General features: G+C 42.2%; 1 protein-coding gene across 1 annotated transcript in view; it reads right to left on the bottom strand.

Moving 5' to 3' along the window:
• LOC126481965 (hexokinase type 2-like) overlaps positions 1 to 17,684 on the bottom strand; it is a 179,067-nt gene that overhangs the window by 150,298 nt on the left and 11,085 nt on the right. Inside the window, exon 2 of the mRNA XM_050105929.1 lies at positions 4,356 to 4,518. Coding sequence (XP_049961886.1) covers positions 4,356 to 4,518 — 163 coding nt within the window. The remainder of the gene's footprint in view (positions 1 to 4,355; positions 4,519 to 17,684) is intronic.

Below are 17,684 nucleotides of genomic sequence, written 5' to 3'. Positions count from 1 at the left end.
AATATATATGTATTCTTTACTGTTGTTTCTTGTTAATAATATCACCTTATTCCCAAGAGTAAGCAGCTTTCACTCAATTAGTACTAGGCACAAATCCAGTCTGCATTTGGATCACACTTCCTTGACTTTTGTGCAGAAAGGTGGGCAGTATACTACTGCATCCATTTTCAATAAGCTACCATAAGAATAGCAGCAATCCATGTGATTTCAAATCTAAACTGGAGACTTTCCTTATGGGTCACTCCTATTCTATTGAGGAGTTCATTGAAAAATTAAGCTGATTCCTGTGTTATACTGCTGATTGCATTTACATTAACTAATGGCTTCTCTTTTTTTTAGTTTCATAAACATTTTATTTTATCTGTTATTATTTTTGTGTTGTAATTTTATGTACTGACACATTCCCACATTCCATGACCTTTGATATTTTCTCCTAAATTTGGTACTATGGAACTAGATGACTAAACTAAAAATAAAGAAAACTTTAATAATTTAGTGAAATGAATTACCAATGATGATGTCTACATGGTAAAAAACATTGCCATTGTCATTGAGTGTTCTTGGATTGAGACATGTTCAGTTTCACTATGTGCTGTTTATTAGGTAGATTGCTGCTATATGTACTGACCTAACATTATTACTGTTATGATGCTGCCGTAAGTTCATATTTCTTGTTCAAGTGATGCATAATAACTAGAAAAGAGGAGGGAAATTGAGCCATCATGACTGCAAGCAACTGATTTATGGGAGGTGTTGTATGTCATGCTTCATAACCGTTTTTTCATACCCTACAACTTGGTTGTACGAGTAGCTGAGTGTGGCATGCTCAGACTATATACACTGTCACATAACCATCCCCACCATCTTAGGTTTACAGCATAGCCAACTTATGCTGCCTGCTGTCTCTGCTCAATTGTCACATTGTAAGTTGCCATGCCATGTGACCTTCCCAACAGTCCTTGGGATATGCTGCAGTATTGACAGCTGCCACCTACAACCTGGTGAACTAGGAGCAACTTCAACATCCTGTGTCCATCCCATCCACCTGTGCCATACAGTATTACCAGCTTCTGCTGTATATAAGCTCTGCATGGATGACATGTTGGAGTTCGTCATGTCACATGACCTCCTGGGCACCCCTCACACAACGCTGTAGCACCAGTAGTTGCTGCCTGTATACTTGGGGTGTCACCCAATTCACTTTCTCATGTGTTGTTGATATGTGCTTTTTGAAGTGTGGGATAATAGCACCATTGCCAGTGTACGGTGCATATGTGTGTGTGTGTGTGTGTGTGTGTGTGTGTGTGTGTGTGTGAGTGTGTGTGTGTGTGTTTGACTATTGGTTTTCACATGGTAGTTTTCACCAGTCTTCAGTCATCTATCATTTCAGTTCTTTCAGTGTATTTGTGATGCTCTCTCATGAGTTGAACAGACCTGTGACCATTTAGGCTGTCCTTCTTTGTGTCTGTTCAATATCGCCTGTTAGGCGTATTTGGTATTAGTCCCATGTGCTTGACTAATATTCTAGGATGGGCCAGACAAGTATTCTCTATGCAGTCTCCTTTGTAGGCTGCTTGCACTTCCCTCTTTTGCCACCTGCTTTGACTGCGGCCATGTGCTCATTCCATTTCATAGCCCCACAAATTGTTACAGCCAGACTGAGTTTACGCCCAGATTGATTTCAAATTTGATTAGTATATATGTATTTATTCTGTGAAACTAAATAGCACATCATATTCTAGAGTACCATTCATTTAAAATTGTTTTCTCTTCTCTGTGTTTTCATATATATACTATTTACACATGTTTCTTCAGAAATCTCCTATTGTGTGCCCCTCATTTTTGATCCTGAATGATTATTATTTGTAAAAGAAACATAATTAGAGACTAATTGATATGCATTGTGTATTTCAATCCTTTCATTGTTCTTAATAATATTGATCCTTTTTATGTATTGCTTAGTTGTTGGTGACACAGAGAGATATATGACCTTGAAATTCAAGATTTACCTGTAGGGATTTTTGTCATTGTAAATTTAGAATTTCATAATGCATACATTTATTAATATTGTGATTTTTCACATTACTCGTCTTTAATCTGTTTAAATCTATAATTTATTTGCAGGATTTTGTGTTTGTATCTGGTAATTAGCAGCAGTTTCATTTTCTTCCTTTTTAAAATTTGATACTGGTATTTTGTGAGCAAAGGAAAATGTTCCATCATGCTTAAAGTGAGGACACACTTATTCCTTAAGGAATACATCAGTTGATCATGCATCTACATACATACTCCGCAATCCACCATACGGTGTGTGGCGGAGGGTACCTCGTACCACAACTAGCATCTTCTCTCCCTGTTCCACTCCCAACAGAACGAGGGAAAAATGACTGACTATATGCCTCTGTACGAGCCCTAATCTCTCTTATCTTATCTTTGTGATCTTTCCGCGAAATATAAGTTGGCGGCAGTAAAATTGTACTGCAGTCAGCCTCAAATGCTGGTTCTCTAAATTTTCTCAGTACCAATTCACAAAAAGAACACCTCCTTTCCTCCAGAGACTCCCACCCGACTTCCTGAAGCATTTCTGTAACACTCACATGATGATCAAACCTACCAGTAACAAATCTAGCAGCCAGCCTCTGAACTGCTTCTATGTCCTCCCTCAACCCGACCTGATAGGGATCCCAAACGCTCAAGCAGTACTCAAGAATAGGTCGTATTAGTGTTTTATAAGCGGTCTCCTTTACAGATGAACCACGTCTTCACAAAATTCTACCAAAGAACCGAAGACGACTATCCACCTTCCCCACAACTGCCATTACATACCTTGTCCCACTTCATATCACTCTGCAATGTTACACCCAAATATTTAATCGCGTGACTGTGTCAAGCGCTACACTTCTAATGGAGTATTGAAACATTACGGGATTCTTTTTCCTATTCATCTGCATTAATTTACATTTATCTATATTTAGAGTTAGCTGCCATTCTTTACACCAATCACAAATCCTGTCCAAGTCATCTTGTATCCTCCTACAGTTACTCAACGACGACACCTTCCCATACACCACAGCATCATCAGCAAACAGCCGCACATTGCTATCCACCCTATCCAAAAGATCATTTATGTAGATAGAAAACAACAGCGGACCTACCACACTTCCCTGGGGCACTCCAGATGATAACCTCAACTCTGATGAACACTCACCATCGAGGACAACGTACTGGGTTCTATTACTTAAGAAGTCTTTGAGCTACCTACATATTTGAGAACCAATCCCATATGCTCGTACCTTAGTTAGGAGTCTGCAGTGGGGCACCGAGTCAAACGCTTTCCAGAAGTCAAGGAATATGGCATCCATCTGATACCCTTCATCCATGGTTCGCAAAATATCATGTGAGAAAAGGGCGAGTTGCGTTTCGCAGGAGCAATGCTTTCTAAAGCCGTGCTGATCCATAAATACTGATAGATTCTATTTTGTGTAAAAGTAAATGTACTTACAGATTTTGTAATTTTACTTCTTTTCCATTTTCTGTGAGACCATGCAATGCAATATGATATCCATATTAGGTTTTTTGTGCCACATTTTCTTTCTTTTGTCTTTTGCACATTCTTTTAGCCTATTTTACACTGAAACTTTAGGAGTCCTTAAGTTTCCAATGTGAAACATTTTTGTGCACTGGAGAACTGTTAGGTTTCAGTATTCCTACATGACAAGTTTGTGGAAGTTTTAATCTCACTTTTTTTAAAAATTTTTATCTTTTTGTTTTTTTTTTTTTTATCTCTGGTGAGTGGCATGTCATTTCTGGCAGACCTTTGACTAACAATAATAAAGTGTAGGTCAACTGTACTGCGCTTGGCCAGCAAAGGAGTTGTGTCATCTGACAGCAGGACTGCACAAATCTTTGCACAGAAGTGATAGGGGTCAATGTGGAATGGAATGACAATGATCACCAGTATGCCAGATGAAGTTTATAAATATGTTCTAACATGCTATGGTCTTTACCATGAATAAATGGCAGGGTGCACCATTAATTAACATTGACTTTGAATTAAAGAAAACAGCTCATGTCCAATTCCAAAACAGAAGAATGATAATAATGAACGGTAAATTGTCATGTTCATTAGATGGAAAAGAGAAGAGCTGAAATGGTGCTACTCAACTTGTAATTGAAGTGGGTGGTGTTAAGTGCCTGACTATCAGTATTTGTTAATGGAAGAGGCTCTGCAAATTTTTAACCATTTCCAGATCCATACTGTGATATTTATATACAACAGTAAACAATAGCTACCTGATGTTTCTGAAAACTTGAATATGCCTTGTGACATCATAAATTTTATTTATAAAACATACCTTTCCCATTTGGAAGATCCTGCACATATGTTATAAAACATTTTACAATTGAATTTGGATGTGTATCCTTCCCCAGACCAAGCTTTACGTCCTCCAAAAAAGAAGACATAAGTTGGTTAACTTGAACATCAGTGAGATGGAATTCCTTGCATAACTGCCTTACCTGTCAAAATAAACACTTATATTACAAATGATTAAAATGTTATTTACAATTAATGTACAATCCATTAACAGTCTGTAATTATGATTGGAATACTTTATATATTTGTTCTTGTGGTATTTTTCACAATTATGTGCAACATTTCACTAAAAAAATCATACATCCAGGCAGAATAAAATCTTCTCTCAGATTGGTTTTCAGTATGAGCTGCGGAGAGCAGTGAAAATGAGCTTACACCCTATACTTACAGTGCACTGGGATAAGGAATGGTACAAAGGGAGCAAGCTCCACCCGCATCATATATTACAATAACTATATTTTCACTCTGTGCTTCTCTCAGGCATCTAAGAAAGCAGGCAACAACTTGGATAGTGAGCTTTCATTCACAAGAATAAGCTTTTTGCAGTGTCCATGACTGACCAGGTAATTTGTATGTACCAATCACCGAGTGGTTATGTGGATATTTTTTTCTCAAAACTAAATCTGACACTAGCTAAGGTACCTTGCTCAAAAACAAACATAATAATCTGTGAGGATCTCAATACCAATACAATGAAGTCAGATATGTCAGCCATGCCAATTTAAATGTTTTGTACAGTTATGGCATGACTTCACTTGCAAGCTGTGCCACTAGAGTAACGAAGCAATCTTCTACATTCACAGACCATGTAGCAACAGATATAGACACTAAAAAATGCTATATACATTTTCAAGATCTGGGCTTATTAGACCATTTGTGTCAGAAATTAAAAGTAAATTTTTGTGTAGAAAAGCACCCTAAATTAAAAGTATACAAATGGCTCTTCTCAAAGTCAAACCTGTATGAATTTTCACCCCAGATACAATATGAAGGGTGGGAGGAAGTCTATGCAGAAACGAATGTGAACAAAATGTTTAATAGTTTCATGTCAATTTTACACTAAAATTTGAGGAAGCATTCCCCAAAACTTTGCATACCATCGTGGCTTCAGAAACAATCTTTTTGGATAACCAAAGGGATCAAAAAATCCTCTGGAACTCTTAGGTATCTCACTTCAATCAAAAATAGACAGACTTACCCAGCTTTTTTGCAATTTTATAAGAACTATAAGAGAATCTACAGAAAGGTACTACTAGCTGCTAAAAAAATCACTAACCATAAAATACTATTGCAGGCAGAAAACAAAAGCAAAGCAGCCTGGAATATTATCAAACAGGAAACAGCAAACATGGGGCAAAAACTTTTGAATTCACAAATTAAGAACAAAAATAGACAAATGAACCACCCAAAAGAAATAGCTTACTTTGTAAATGTGTACTTCAACAACATTGCTAAGAAATTACAACAAAACTTTCTAGACACATATGTCTTACCCACCCAGAACCACCCACCAAACTCAATGGCACTCTATCCAGCAACTGAGAAAGTGGTCGCACAAGTTATACATCAATTAAAAAATAAAAAATCAACTTGTCTAGATGAAATCCCAGCTTGTGTCCTTAAAGAATGTGCAAATTCCATAAAACTTCCATTAACAAAAATAATCAATGACTCATTCAAATCTGTTTTTTGGAGCAGCTAAAACAAGCGAAAGTAATACCAATCCTTAAAAATGTAGAAAACTACAGACCAATCTCCCTACTGTCCACCATTTCCAAAATTATTGAAAAAGTAATGAAAAATAGGTTAATGCAGTATCTAAATAAGTTTAACCGTCTTTGCAAAGAACAACACGGTTTCAGGCCCAAAAGAGGTACAGAATTGGCTATGGCACAGCTTACAAAGGTCATTCTTGAGGCACTGAAGGAAGATGATCATGTGAATGGAATTTTCATGGACTTATCAAAGGCTTTTGATACAGTGGACCATATAATTGTATTATATAAATTAGAGTTAATAGGAATAAGAGGTATGGTTAAGATGTGGTTTAAGTCCTACCTAGAAAACCGGATGCAGTCTGTTGAGATTTCACAAACTTCAGAAGGATTTCTAGTAAAACACTTATCAGAGCCACAAAATATTAATATAGGCATCCTGAAAGGTAGTAATCAAAACTAATTGTATATACTTCAGGTTGAATAACAGAACCAATGATGATAAATTAACAATGAATGATGATGTAAAGGAGGTTAGGAGTGTCCATGACTCCGGCTATCAAACGCCTTTGTTCCCACCACATGTGCCCTCCCTCATTGACTGTGCAGTTACCTCTTATGGATCTCCGTGCAGTACGGGACCAATGCCGATTTCTGCAAATGCTTTGTTGGACAACCTACCACCAGCAAGACAATGATTTACTGTGCCGCAATCTGTGCAGTACCACGCGGATACCAGCCACGTGGCCGGAACTGCTTTGTTCATAAGTCAACCTACTCAGCATCCAACCACACCCGCACCTGCCTCGTTACAGCATCAGCACATGCCTTCCTACTTTGATAACTCGGTCTGCAACAGGAACAATAGCTTGTTATCTGTGCCTGACCTCCACCTCCATCCCACTGCTATGCCTCAGTGTTTTGTGCCCTAACATTCACCTTATCCACACACCGTTTTGAGTGGAGTGACTATGAACAGTGAACATTCCCACGTTCGACATCATTTCCCACAGTGTGCTTCTGGACAGCCCGCACCTCCGCAGCCTCCCTGCAACACAGGTGGCCCCAGCTCTGATCATACGTCGAGCTTTCGGCGGACTAACATGTGTTCTCAAAGTTTGAACTTTTTCTCACCTGTCGCTCCCGCGCTGGCTCCAGTCGAGCTTCTGCTACCGTTCTCAGCACATCTCAGTGCCTCATCCACATCAGTCTTCCGTGACTTGTCAATCTGAACGCACCCCCAATGTGTTGAGCTTCCACAACCGCAATCGACACATTACGGTGTCTCACCCGCATCGGCCTTCCGCATCGCGACGGATCGCACGCAACCACAATGTGTCACCTTCACGCCGCCACCCATACAGCAGTCGTTGCCACATCCCCTGGAGGCACACTCTCCTGGAATACTAGAGCAACAACAGCTCGTTTCAGGCAGTGCCCCGACGAACTCAACTCAACCTGTTCTTCAGAACATTCTACAACACTTACCGACGCTGCCGCCGTTTAATCCCTACAGAGCTACAACCTGGTTCAAAATTGCAGACGAAGTGTTCAACCAATACAAACTCAACGAGTCAGCCAGGTTTCTGTGCCTCATCACCAACCTGCACGACCAGAAGGACTTAATTGCTGACCTGGTTGACAGCCCGGACACATCTACCTGGTACACTGTAGCCAAAAAGACAGCTCTACGTCGGCTTGCACGCTCAAATGAGGCACCAATATGGCAAGTGCTCCACATCAAGCAATTAGGCAATGACAAACCTTCCCAGCTCTGGAGACGGCTACATGCCCTTGTCAGCGCCCATCTACTCTCTGACACAGCTCTCCTCGCCATCTGGTCAGATAAACTATCTCCTCACATCCGCTTTGCTCTGTCTCAGAGGTCTCCCGAACCTGTAGAGCAAAGAATGACAATTGCTGACAAGCTACACGATGCATCGCTGCTCTATTTCGCCAGCCACTGCCTACCTAATGAGTCTCAGGTTCAGGCTCATCATCCTGCAGCCGGACGCTGTCGGGGCTGCACTGTGCCGACCATTCCGCTCGCTCCGGGAAGCAGTAAACAAGCTACTGGGGACGTCACCGGCTCCGCCCACGGTCACGCCCCCTCCTGCAACCAAGCCTGCTGTGGCCATCAAACCTCGGCCACTGCCACTGGCAATGAACGTTCCGCAGGAAATGCAACCGCACTACCCATACTGTTAGTTTCACGCACGGTTTGATGAGGCGGCGGGGAATTGCAGACCACCCTGCTACTTCCCACATGTCAATCACAGGTAGGTCTGGATGCCGCCTACTGCGCACAACATGACAAGCACCCCCCAGTGCTCCATTCTGTCCAGGAACAACTGGATAATTGCAGACGACTTTACATTAAAGACATTTCATCGGGATACCTTTTCCTAGTGGACACAGGCGCCGATGTTTCGCTGCTGCCTATGTCCTCAGCGTCGTTGAACATCCGCCCGCATCATACTTCCTTGCAGGCCGTGAATTCAACTAAACTACAATGCTCGGCTTCAACTTTCCATGTTGTCTCACTCTCCGCAAACTGCAAACTCAAGTGGACTTTTTTAGTGTGCAAAATTGACGAACCTATACTAGGCATTGGCTTCTTGCAATATCACAAACTTTCACCAGACCTAGTGCGAAACACCATGTTTCATCACCCGTCCAAGACTCACTTCTCCTGTGCTCCATCGAGCAAACCCCCCCATGACACATCAGTCTGGGCTCATCTCATCCATACATGCTCGTCTCTGTTGACGACGTTACAAGAAACAAGGCACATGTGCCTTGTCGAGTTTGAAAACGTCGCTTGCCTATGCAAGGAAAACTTTGAGCTCTCCCTCTGGCTCCACGAAACTCAGCTCCAGATCTCCGATGCAGCAAAAGTATTACAGACACTACAGCAAGGACAAAGCAAGGTCAGTAAGTATGCCGAATCTGCTTGCAGTCCCAGCAATCGAGCCTCTGTATGTTTACCTCCCGATACCCCTCACAACTGTGCTATCAAGATTGGCATAACTTGTACTGACAGCTCCGCAGGGTCACACCCTCCTAACACGGCAGAGTTTGACACTTGGCCGGACACAAGTGCACATGCGCGACGAGCATCACGTGTCCCCGAACTGACGGCTCCCACCCCGCCCCTCGTGGACAGCACCTCAAACTATGCAAATTCGCGCGCCGCAATGCGACCGCCATTGGCAACACAAACAGTGCACTCAGGCCAAGTGTTTCGCCCGTGACCATGCTGCCACAGGCCGTGCCCTCGGACAATGGACTCAGTAACGGCTCACGAGCTGTACTGAGCTCACCCACCCACGGTGCCACTGCTTCGGGCTGGCGGCCATCTTGTCACGTTGACTCCTGGGACACTTTGCTGCCTTGGCTCCCGTCGGATCCGCCGAGTGGCTCTGAACACCACGACCACGCCTCGCCTGCCCAGCCTCCCACACATTGTAAACAAACCACCTCCTGTGCTGCCGGCAACATTTCTGTCGTCACCAACGGCACGGTTCACAAGCTTCACCTCACGCCAGGTCCCGCGATCTCCAGTAAACCACATCAACTTTGTACCGAGCACCTCTTCGACCTTAAAAATCAGATTTCTGAACTACTAAGCTCCGGCGTCATTGAGCCCTCTGCCAGTAGCTGGTCTATGCCCATACATATGACACCCAAGAAAGACGGGTCCTGGTGCATGTGCAGAGACTACTGTCGATTAAACGCATGAAAAATTATGGACACCTACCCCATACCCAACATTGCTGACTTTGCCAGTTCCCTCGCAGGTGTGACCACATTCTCTGTCATTGATTGCAAACAGGCCTACCATCAGATCCCCATGACACCTGAAGACATCGAGAAGACAGCAATCACCTCCCTGATCGAGTTATTTCAGTTTTGATTCATGCCCTTCCGTGTGAAAAAAAAAAACCAGACCTGGCAACGCTTCATCAACGAAGTGCTATTCAACCTAAAATTCTGCTTTGCATACCTTTATGACATTCTTGTGTTCAGTTCCTCTCTCAAGGACAACATTTGACATGTGCAAACTGTTATGAACACTCTCACGGCAGCAGGCATTGAGACCAACCAGGACAAATTGCAGCTACATCAACCCGCTGTCACTTTTCTTGGTTCTCGGGTCTCTGCCGACGGCATTTCACCGCCCCCTGAGAAAGTACGAACAATACATTGAAAGAGCTCTGGCACTTTCTGGGGATGGTTAATTAGTATCGCCGACATCTACCTCGGGCTGCGGAGATTCAGGCTCCACTGACGGACGCCTTGGCAGGAATCAACACTTCTGGATCTCGGCCCGTTCCATGGACCCCTCAAAAATCTTCTTGCCGACGCCTGCACCATGGCACATCCTCATTCTTTTCATCACCGCAGATGCGAGCGAAACTGCCATCGGCACTGTCCTTAGCCAGACAATCGATGGCCAAACTTCACCTCTGCAGTTTTTCTCGCGCAAGCTCACCAATGCACAACGGAAATATTCCGTGTTTGACAGGGAGTTGCTCACGGTCTACGAAGCGATCAAGCATTTTAAGACTGTCGTTGAGGGACGCCCTTTCTATGTCTCAATGGACCACAAATCCCTGGCTGTGGCCATTACAAACCCGCCAGCTGACCCGCCTCCTTGCCGCTTCAGATACATGGACTTCATATCTCAGTTCACCACTGATGTCAGACGCATAAAGGGTGCTGACAATATTGTTGCTGATTTCCTTTCACGAGTCAGTGCCATCCATTTGCTGTTAGACCTCTCTGAACTGCCTAACCTCCAACCCGCCGACAAGGAAACACAAAACTTGATTTTAGACTCTACCTCTTTACTACACTTTGTCCGCACCACCTTCCTTGGCATTTCTGGTGAGATCTGGTGCGACGACAATACGGGCACGTTACACCCCCTCATCCCAACCACACTCCGTCGAGCTGTCTTCAACGCATTGCATAATTTAGCCCACCCCGGTGTTTGTGCATCCGCCTGCCTTGTAGCAGAGCGCTTTGTGTGGAGAAATGTCAACAAGGACTGCGTTGCGTGCCAATGCTGCAAAGTACACAAGCACACTTCACCCCCATCCCTCGGCGCCTTTTCGACCCCTCCTGGGCGTTTCCAGCATATTCATATTGACATTGTCGGCCCTCTCTCCCCCTCTAATGGCTTTCATTATGTTCTCTCACCTATTGACCGAACACCTCGCTGGGTCGAGGCTGTCCCCATCCCCAATATTACGGCAGCAACTGTTGCTCGAGCTTTCGTCGAGTCATGGGTATCGTGTTTCGGATGTCCAGCTATCATCACGACTGACCAGGGCAGAGTAGTAGGCCCTGTTCATCAAGATTTGTAACATTTGCGGCATCCGGCACATCCATACCACAGCATATCACCCGCAAAGTAACGGGCTAGTTGAGCGCTGGCACCACACTTTCAAGGTGGCTCTTCGATGCCATGACTCTCTATGGACGGAGGCCCTTCTCCTTGTGCTACTCGGCATTCATGCAATCTATAAGGTAGACCTCAAAGGCACAATAGCCGAATTTGTATACAGCCAGAACATTGTTCTCCCTGGTGAACTTGTGAGCCCTTTCTCTTCTCTCCCTCAGTCTGACTTACCTTCCTTCGTGGACCGTGTCAGATGCCACTTTATCAACCTCCATATCCCTCCACCCACCAGCCACTCCCGCCCTAAGGTTCACGTCCCGAAATCTCTGGACAATCGTGAGTACGTCATGCTCCGAGATGACACTGTCCGTGCTCCCCTCCAACCTCCATATACCAGCCCGTACCGAGTTCTCCAGCGCTCAGCCAACACCTATGACATCTAGATGAAAGATTCAGCTGTTACAGTCTCTCTCAACAGACTTAAGCATGCTCATGTCGAGCCTTCTTCTACCCCCCTTCAGGCTACGACCACGCCACTCACTGTTGTGGCTCACTATGCTCCGACCACTCCCTCCACGTCAGACTTACACACTCGGTCGAATGACTTCTGGCTCCAATCATCGAGCTCTCCTCCGACATCGCCTTCTACTCCGGTCTCACGCACTCCGTTGAGTGACCACATGCTCCCCATGTTGAGCTTACCTACGATCATGCCCTCACCGCCGGGCCCTTTGCCGGTCCCTTCGACCTCTCCACCGTCGCCTGCATCGCCCCTTCGAGGTTTCACATGCTCCCCCATCTTGAATGTGCCCTCGCTCGAGGTGTTTGTGCCTGTCCCTCCAGACGTAATCTATGACATCTCAATAATACTGCACAATTATACACTGTTCATCGTGTGTTTCTCTTCATCCAGTGCTCAACCTCCGCCATTCCCTGCCACCTGCTGAAATGTGTTTCCCTCCCACACAACATCGACCTAGACATGCTTCGTGTGTTCGCCATGCCCACCGGAGACATCGTCGTCGTTGCTCCGTTCCATCCACAAACCACTGCTGCCAACACCATAATCACCCCCCCCCCCCCCCCGGCCTCTCACAATTACTCCGTACTGTGTGGGAGGGGGGGGGGGGGGGGGGCTATGTGGTGCCAATGAAATCGACACCAACATCTATGCATCCATCTTTGAACTAAGCTAAGATTATCTTTGGCCTCTTCTGCCATGTCCAGTTCTTTGTGAGCTTTGCTTGTGTTTGGTTGAATAAATGAACTACTGCTAAATGGGGGTTGTTTGGTGTAACTAACCCGAACATTTCCCTCACATCCATTGTGTGTAAAAAGGAATCATTTAATGAACTAGAGACCCACTGTAATAACTTGATAAATGAAAATTTTCAGTACTTTAATTAAAGCCACTTGAATGTAAGCAGTAATAAAACATGTCTCACAGAGTTTAACAACAGTAGTTTTAATGATGAAATTAAACTACACATATGCAATGAATTAGTAAAAGAAGAGTTTAGTGTAAAATTCCTCCGTTTAACAATTGAAAGCAATCTAAAATGAGACACACATGTTGACACTCTAGCATGTAAGTTGTCTAAGAATATATTTGCAATTAATACAATTAGCAAGTTGTGCAAAGATTCTGTTGCCCTAGAGACTGCATACCATGCTCTATCTTCCTCTCACCTGAATTATGGAATAGAAATTTTGGGAGCAACAAGCTAAGCAAATCTAAATAAGCTATTCCTACTTCAAAAAGGGCTATGAGAGTCATCTGTGGAGCAAAACATATAGAATCATGCTGTGGCTTGTTTCCAGAAACTGGTGGACTAACCACAGTAAACATGTACATTCTAAAAGCCATATTACTAGTTAAAAGACTGCAGCCCAACATTTGTTCCGATTAATATCAGTATAACGCAAGAAATTTAAAAAAAAAAATTACATCTGCAACCACAGAACAGCACTCTATGAAAAGGGTCCACAACACAGAGGTTTAAAGTTAGCCAATGCAGTGCCCACTAACATTATAACCCCATCCACAATGAAGCTCAAATTTCAGCCAAAGAAATTACTGTTACAAGATCCATTTTACATGTTAGAAGAATACCATACTTATATGCAGAATAAGAAGTGCTTCAAAAAAAATGTGTAAACAATGTTAAGCAAACCATTTTATTTGTAATTTAATCATTTTGTTAATCAATGATGTATAACAGAAGAATGTATTATTGTGCTATGTATCAAGAATTGTAACCTGTTTTTATACATAAGCACTGAATCATTCACTAAATATTATTATTATTATTGTAATATTGATGAATGAACCTACCACAATTGTAAGAAAATGAAGTATTAATTTAATTCTGATGAAAATATGCATATTGTAATATTAATTGTTAAAAATTTTCATCATGTAACGTGTTAAAAATATTCATCATGTAATATTTAATATCCAATGCCCCATATTTTATGAAACCATTTAAAGGGTATCTTTGTTCTCTGCTGACCATGAAATGATGTGAAACTACTTGTGTTAATCTTTTTCCATCAAAATTTAAAACAACATAATTTATAATAATACCTAAAATTGAATGCTTCATTAAAATATCTTATAAGTGACCAGGGCTGTGACCACAGGGCAGTTGAGATTTTGCTCAGAATGTCTCAATGTTTTTCAATGAAAAGTTTTATAACGGAAAAGTAGAGCAGCTACAAATAAATCGTGAAGTTTGAAAAAGAATGTTGGCTGCGGGAAAGTTGTTCGTAATGTAGTAAGTATGCAGCATATTCCACAGGAGTCACCCAAATATTTTCTGCAGTGAATTAGACTAATCTGTTAAACTCATTAACAATGATGGCCACTTTCAACTGAACAAGATAAGTATAAATTTTTCATTGAAAACTTTCCTGCTATCATCTAATTACTTCTTGATACTCATATCCTGTGTTGAGGATAATGCAATATACAAAAGTGGTTTCTTTTTAAATTATTTATGCACTGTTCGAGAGCAGCAACATTTCAAATAAAACCAAGGTTTAAAGCCAAATATTCTGCATAAATAGCCAGGGCTGAATATGAGATGGAAGTATGCTAATACAGCTCTTTTTCAGTTGCACTCCTTTCTAAATATATCCTAACAGGGCTGAAACTGCTGTCCTATCAAACTTGCACAGTGCACATAGCACACTGCCATCAGCTCTTGTGAAATGTTTTATTGTGAACATTGGCATATGCTATATCAATGTATTCCACTTTTCACAAGCTATTAAATGCCATTATTATGGTTAAAAAATACCGTACTTGTGATTATATTTCAGGAAATAAAGTTTAAACATCATCATGTAGTAAAATACTTGCATTTTTCTGTACTATTATTTGCTAAAATCCTCATTACAACAATATCTTGAACTGATGACAAAATTTCAGTTGAACAATTTTATTATATGAAAAATGAGCAGTTTATGCATGCAGCTGGGTTCTGAATATTTTCACATTATATAGATACAATAGACAAATTTACTTCTATTATACATCAGAAATGTATAAGGGGGAGTCAAATGAAATCCTTAACAAAGTAATTAAAAACTGACATTTCTTACCACTGTTCTGTAAGCTGGCAGTACTGTTACCAATGATGTAAGCGATGCACTGAAGGTGGCAGCATACCACAGACAAGCAAAATGTGACCACAACACCAGTTCAAAATGACTGCCCCACTTTCAATTTGCACCAAGGAGGAACAGTGTTCTGTCATACGTTTTTGGAGCAGTGAAGGTACAAAACCTACTGAGATCCATCAGAGAAAGAAGGCCCAGTATTATGCTGCTTGTCTGCCATGGCAGCAAGTGCATGGGTGGAGTAGAAGGTTTTGAAATGGCATGATTTCTGTGACAGATGGTCAGTACCCAGATTACATACACTGTATTGTGACACCAGAGTCTATTGCAGCTCGTTAGCTGTTTCCATGTTCGATGGATGACTTGCAGAAAAAATTGTAGTGACATGGAACGAGTTGTCATTTTACATTCACTTTGCACATTGTTCATGAATTGCTTAAGTTTCACAGAGAGTCTGCAAGACAGTTGCCACTGCAGCTCACTCTAGAAGTGAAAGACTGACACACTGACATCTGTGAAGAACGTTTGTGGCACTTTGAAGCAGAAGTTGATGGGTTCTTCGCAAGAATCATTACAGTAGACAAAATTTAGGTGTGCTACCACCAACCCAAAACAAAGAGAGCAAGCAAGGAATGGCACCATTCCTCACCACCAAAATTCAAGAAGTTCTGGATGGAGCTATCTGCAGGGAAGGTTTTGCTTACTCTCTTTTGGGATGAGTGAGGAGTTGTCTGGGAACACTACATGACTAGGGGAAACAGCATTACCAGTACATCATATTCCAATACATTAAAAAGTCAGTTTCATTTAGCAGTAAGACCAAAGTGATTTGGACTTCTGACTACAGGTGTAATTTTTCAGCATGACAATGCTGGCGTCCTATTGCCTGCACTTTGATACTATGCCACATCTGCCACACTCACCAGACCAGTGCACAAGTGGCTGTGCATACTTTTTTTTTCGTCATACTCACCAGACCAGTGCACAGTGCACAGTGTACATGACAATGGAAACATGTCACCACGCTACAATTGTTCACATTGGTCTGAAGAACATTGTGGACAATTCGATCGAATGATGTGGTCAATCTGATGGACTGACATGAATCCCATCAAAAATGTATGGGACATAATCACGAAGACAGTTCGTGCACAAAATCTTGCACTGACAACACTTCAGCAATTATGGACGGCTATAGAGGCAGTATGGCTCAATATTTTCGCAGGGAACTTTGAATGACTTGTTAAGCCCATGCCACATCGAGCTGCTGCTCTATGCTGGGCAAAAGAATGTTCAACACGATATTAGTAGGTATCGCATGACTTTCATAACTTTAGTGTAATATAACAATTTCCCTTCGTACCTGAATGGTGCCAGCACAGTAACTCACCGTGTCCACTCAGGGGAGGGGGGGGGGGGGGGGGGTGAGGGTATTCTACAACCCCACTGATATAAAAAATTTAGAAAAACTATGTGAAGCTCTTATGACATAATTTAAAAGCTGCCATGCAACATCTGCACTGAAACACTGACAAAAAAAAAGGTGATGAAGTAACAGATTGAAAGAAAGAGGACAAAAAAATGACAGTGTTCACCCTTTTCATGCTGTAGACCTGGGTTTGATTACTGTTGACGGTAGTAGTTAAAACAGCCACGTCCGTCATTGAAGTGATGTCAGATTGGAAGATCTGCACCAAGATGGGTCTACATAAGCATTATTATTTGTTTAATAATGCTTATGTAGACCCATCTTGGTGCAGATCTTGGTCTGACACACAGGTTTTGCAAGCTCTCTTTTGGGATGAGTGAGGAGTTGTCTGGGAACACTACATGACTAGGGGAAACAGCATTACCAGTTGGACCCGAGTTTGAGTCTTGGTCTGGCACACAGTTTTAATCTGCCAGGAAGTTTTAAAAATTTGTTATTGCATAGATGTAGTGGATCATAATTAATAGCAAAAACTGTCACATGTGGAAGTATATGACAACAGAAACAAAAACGTTAAGAGTGAACATGGTCCCACAAAGAGGATGTCTGCAAGATAATTGAGAGTTTGTGGTTACAAGCTACCACAGACTTCAGTATGAAATTTGCCCTAGTTAGCATAAATATGGGGGTATGCTGAAAGGTAATACCTCTGAATTTTTTAAAGTGAAAACTCATAAAGCTTTTTACATAAAACAAACTTTATTAACATTCTACATCTTTATATTTCATGTCTACATATTTATTTATCAACATAGGCCCTAGTCATCCAGGCAACAAACACATTACTCCTGACGAGGGGCGAGTTTGATAATATCGTCACTGCAGAAAGTTTTGACTTTGTTGACGGAACCACAACCTCACCTCTGCTTCCACCACTTCATCGCTATCAAAGTCAGGTCCCCCAAGGTTCTGCAAGTTCTGGAAACAGATGGAACTCGGATGGGAGCAAGACGGGACTGTATGGAAGATGTTCGATAACAGTGAGCCCAATTTGTTGGATTCTTGCAGATGTTGAAGTGGTCGTGTATGGTCCAGCATTGTCATGATGAACAAAATGGTGTTCCGTGTGTGGGC

Source organism: Schistocerca serialis, chromosome 5, assembly GCF_023864345.2.
Source record: "Schistocerca serialis cubense isolate TAMUIC-IGC-003099 chromosome 5, iqSchSeri2.2, whole genome shotgun sequence".
Lineage (NCBI taxonomy): Eukaryota > Metazoa > Arthropoda > Insecta > Orthoptera > Acrididae > Schistocerca > Schistocerca serialis.
This window is presented reverse-complemented; position numbering and strand designations above follow the sequence as displayed.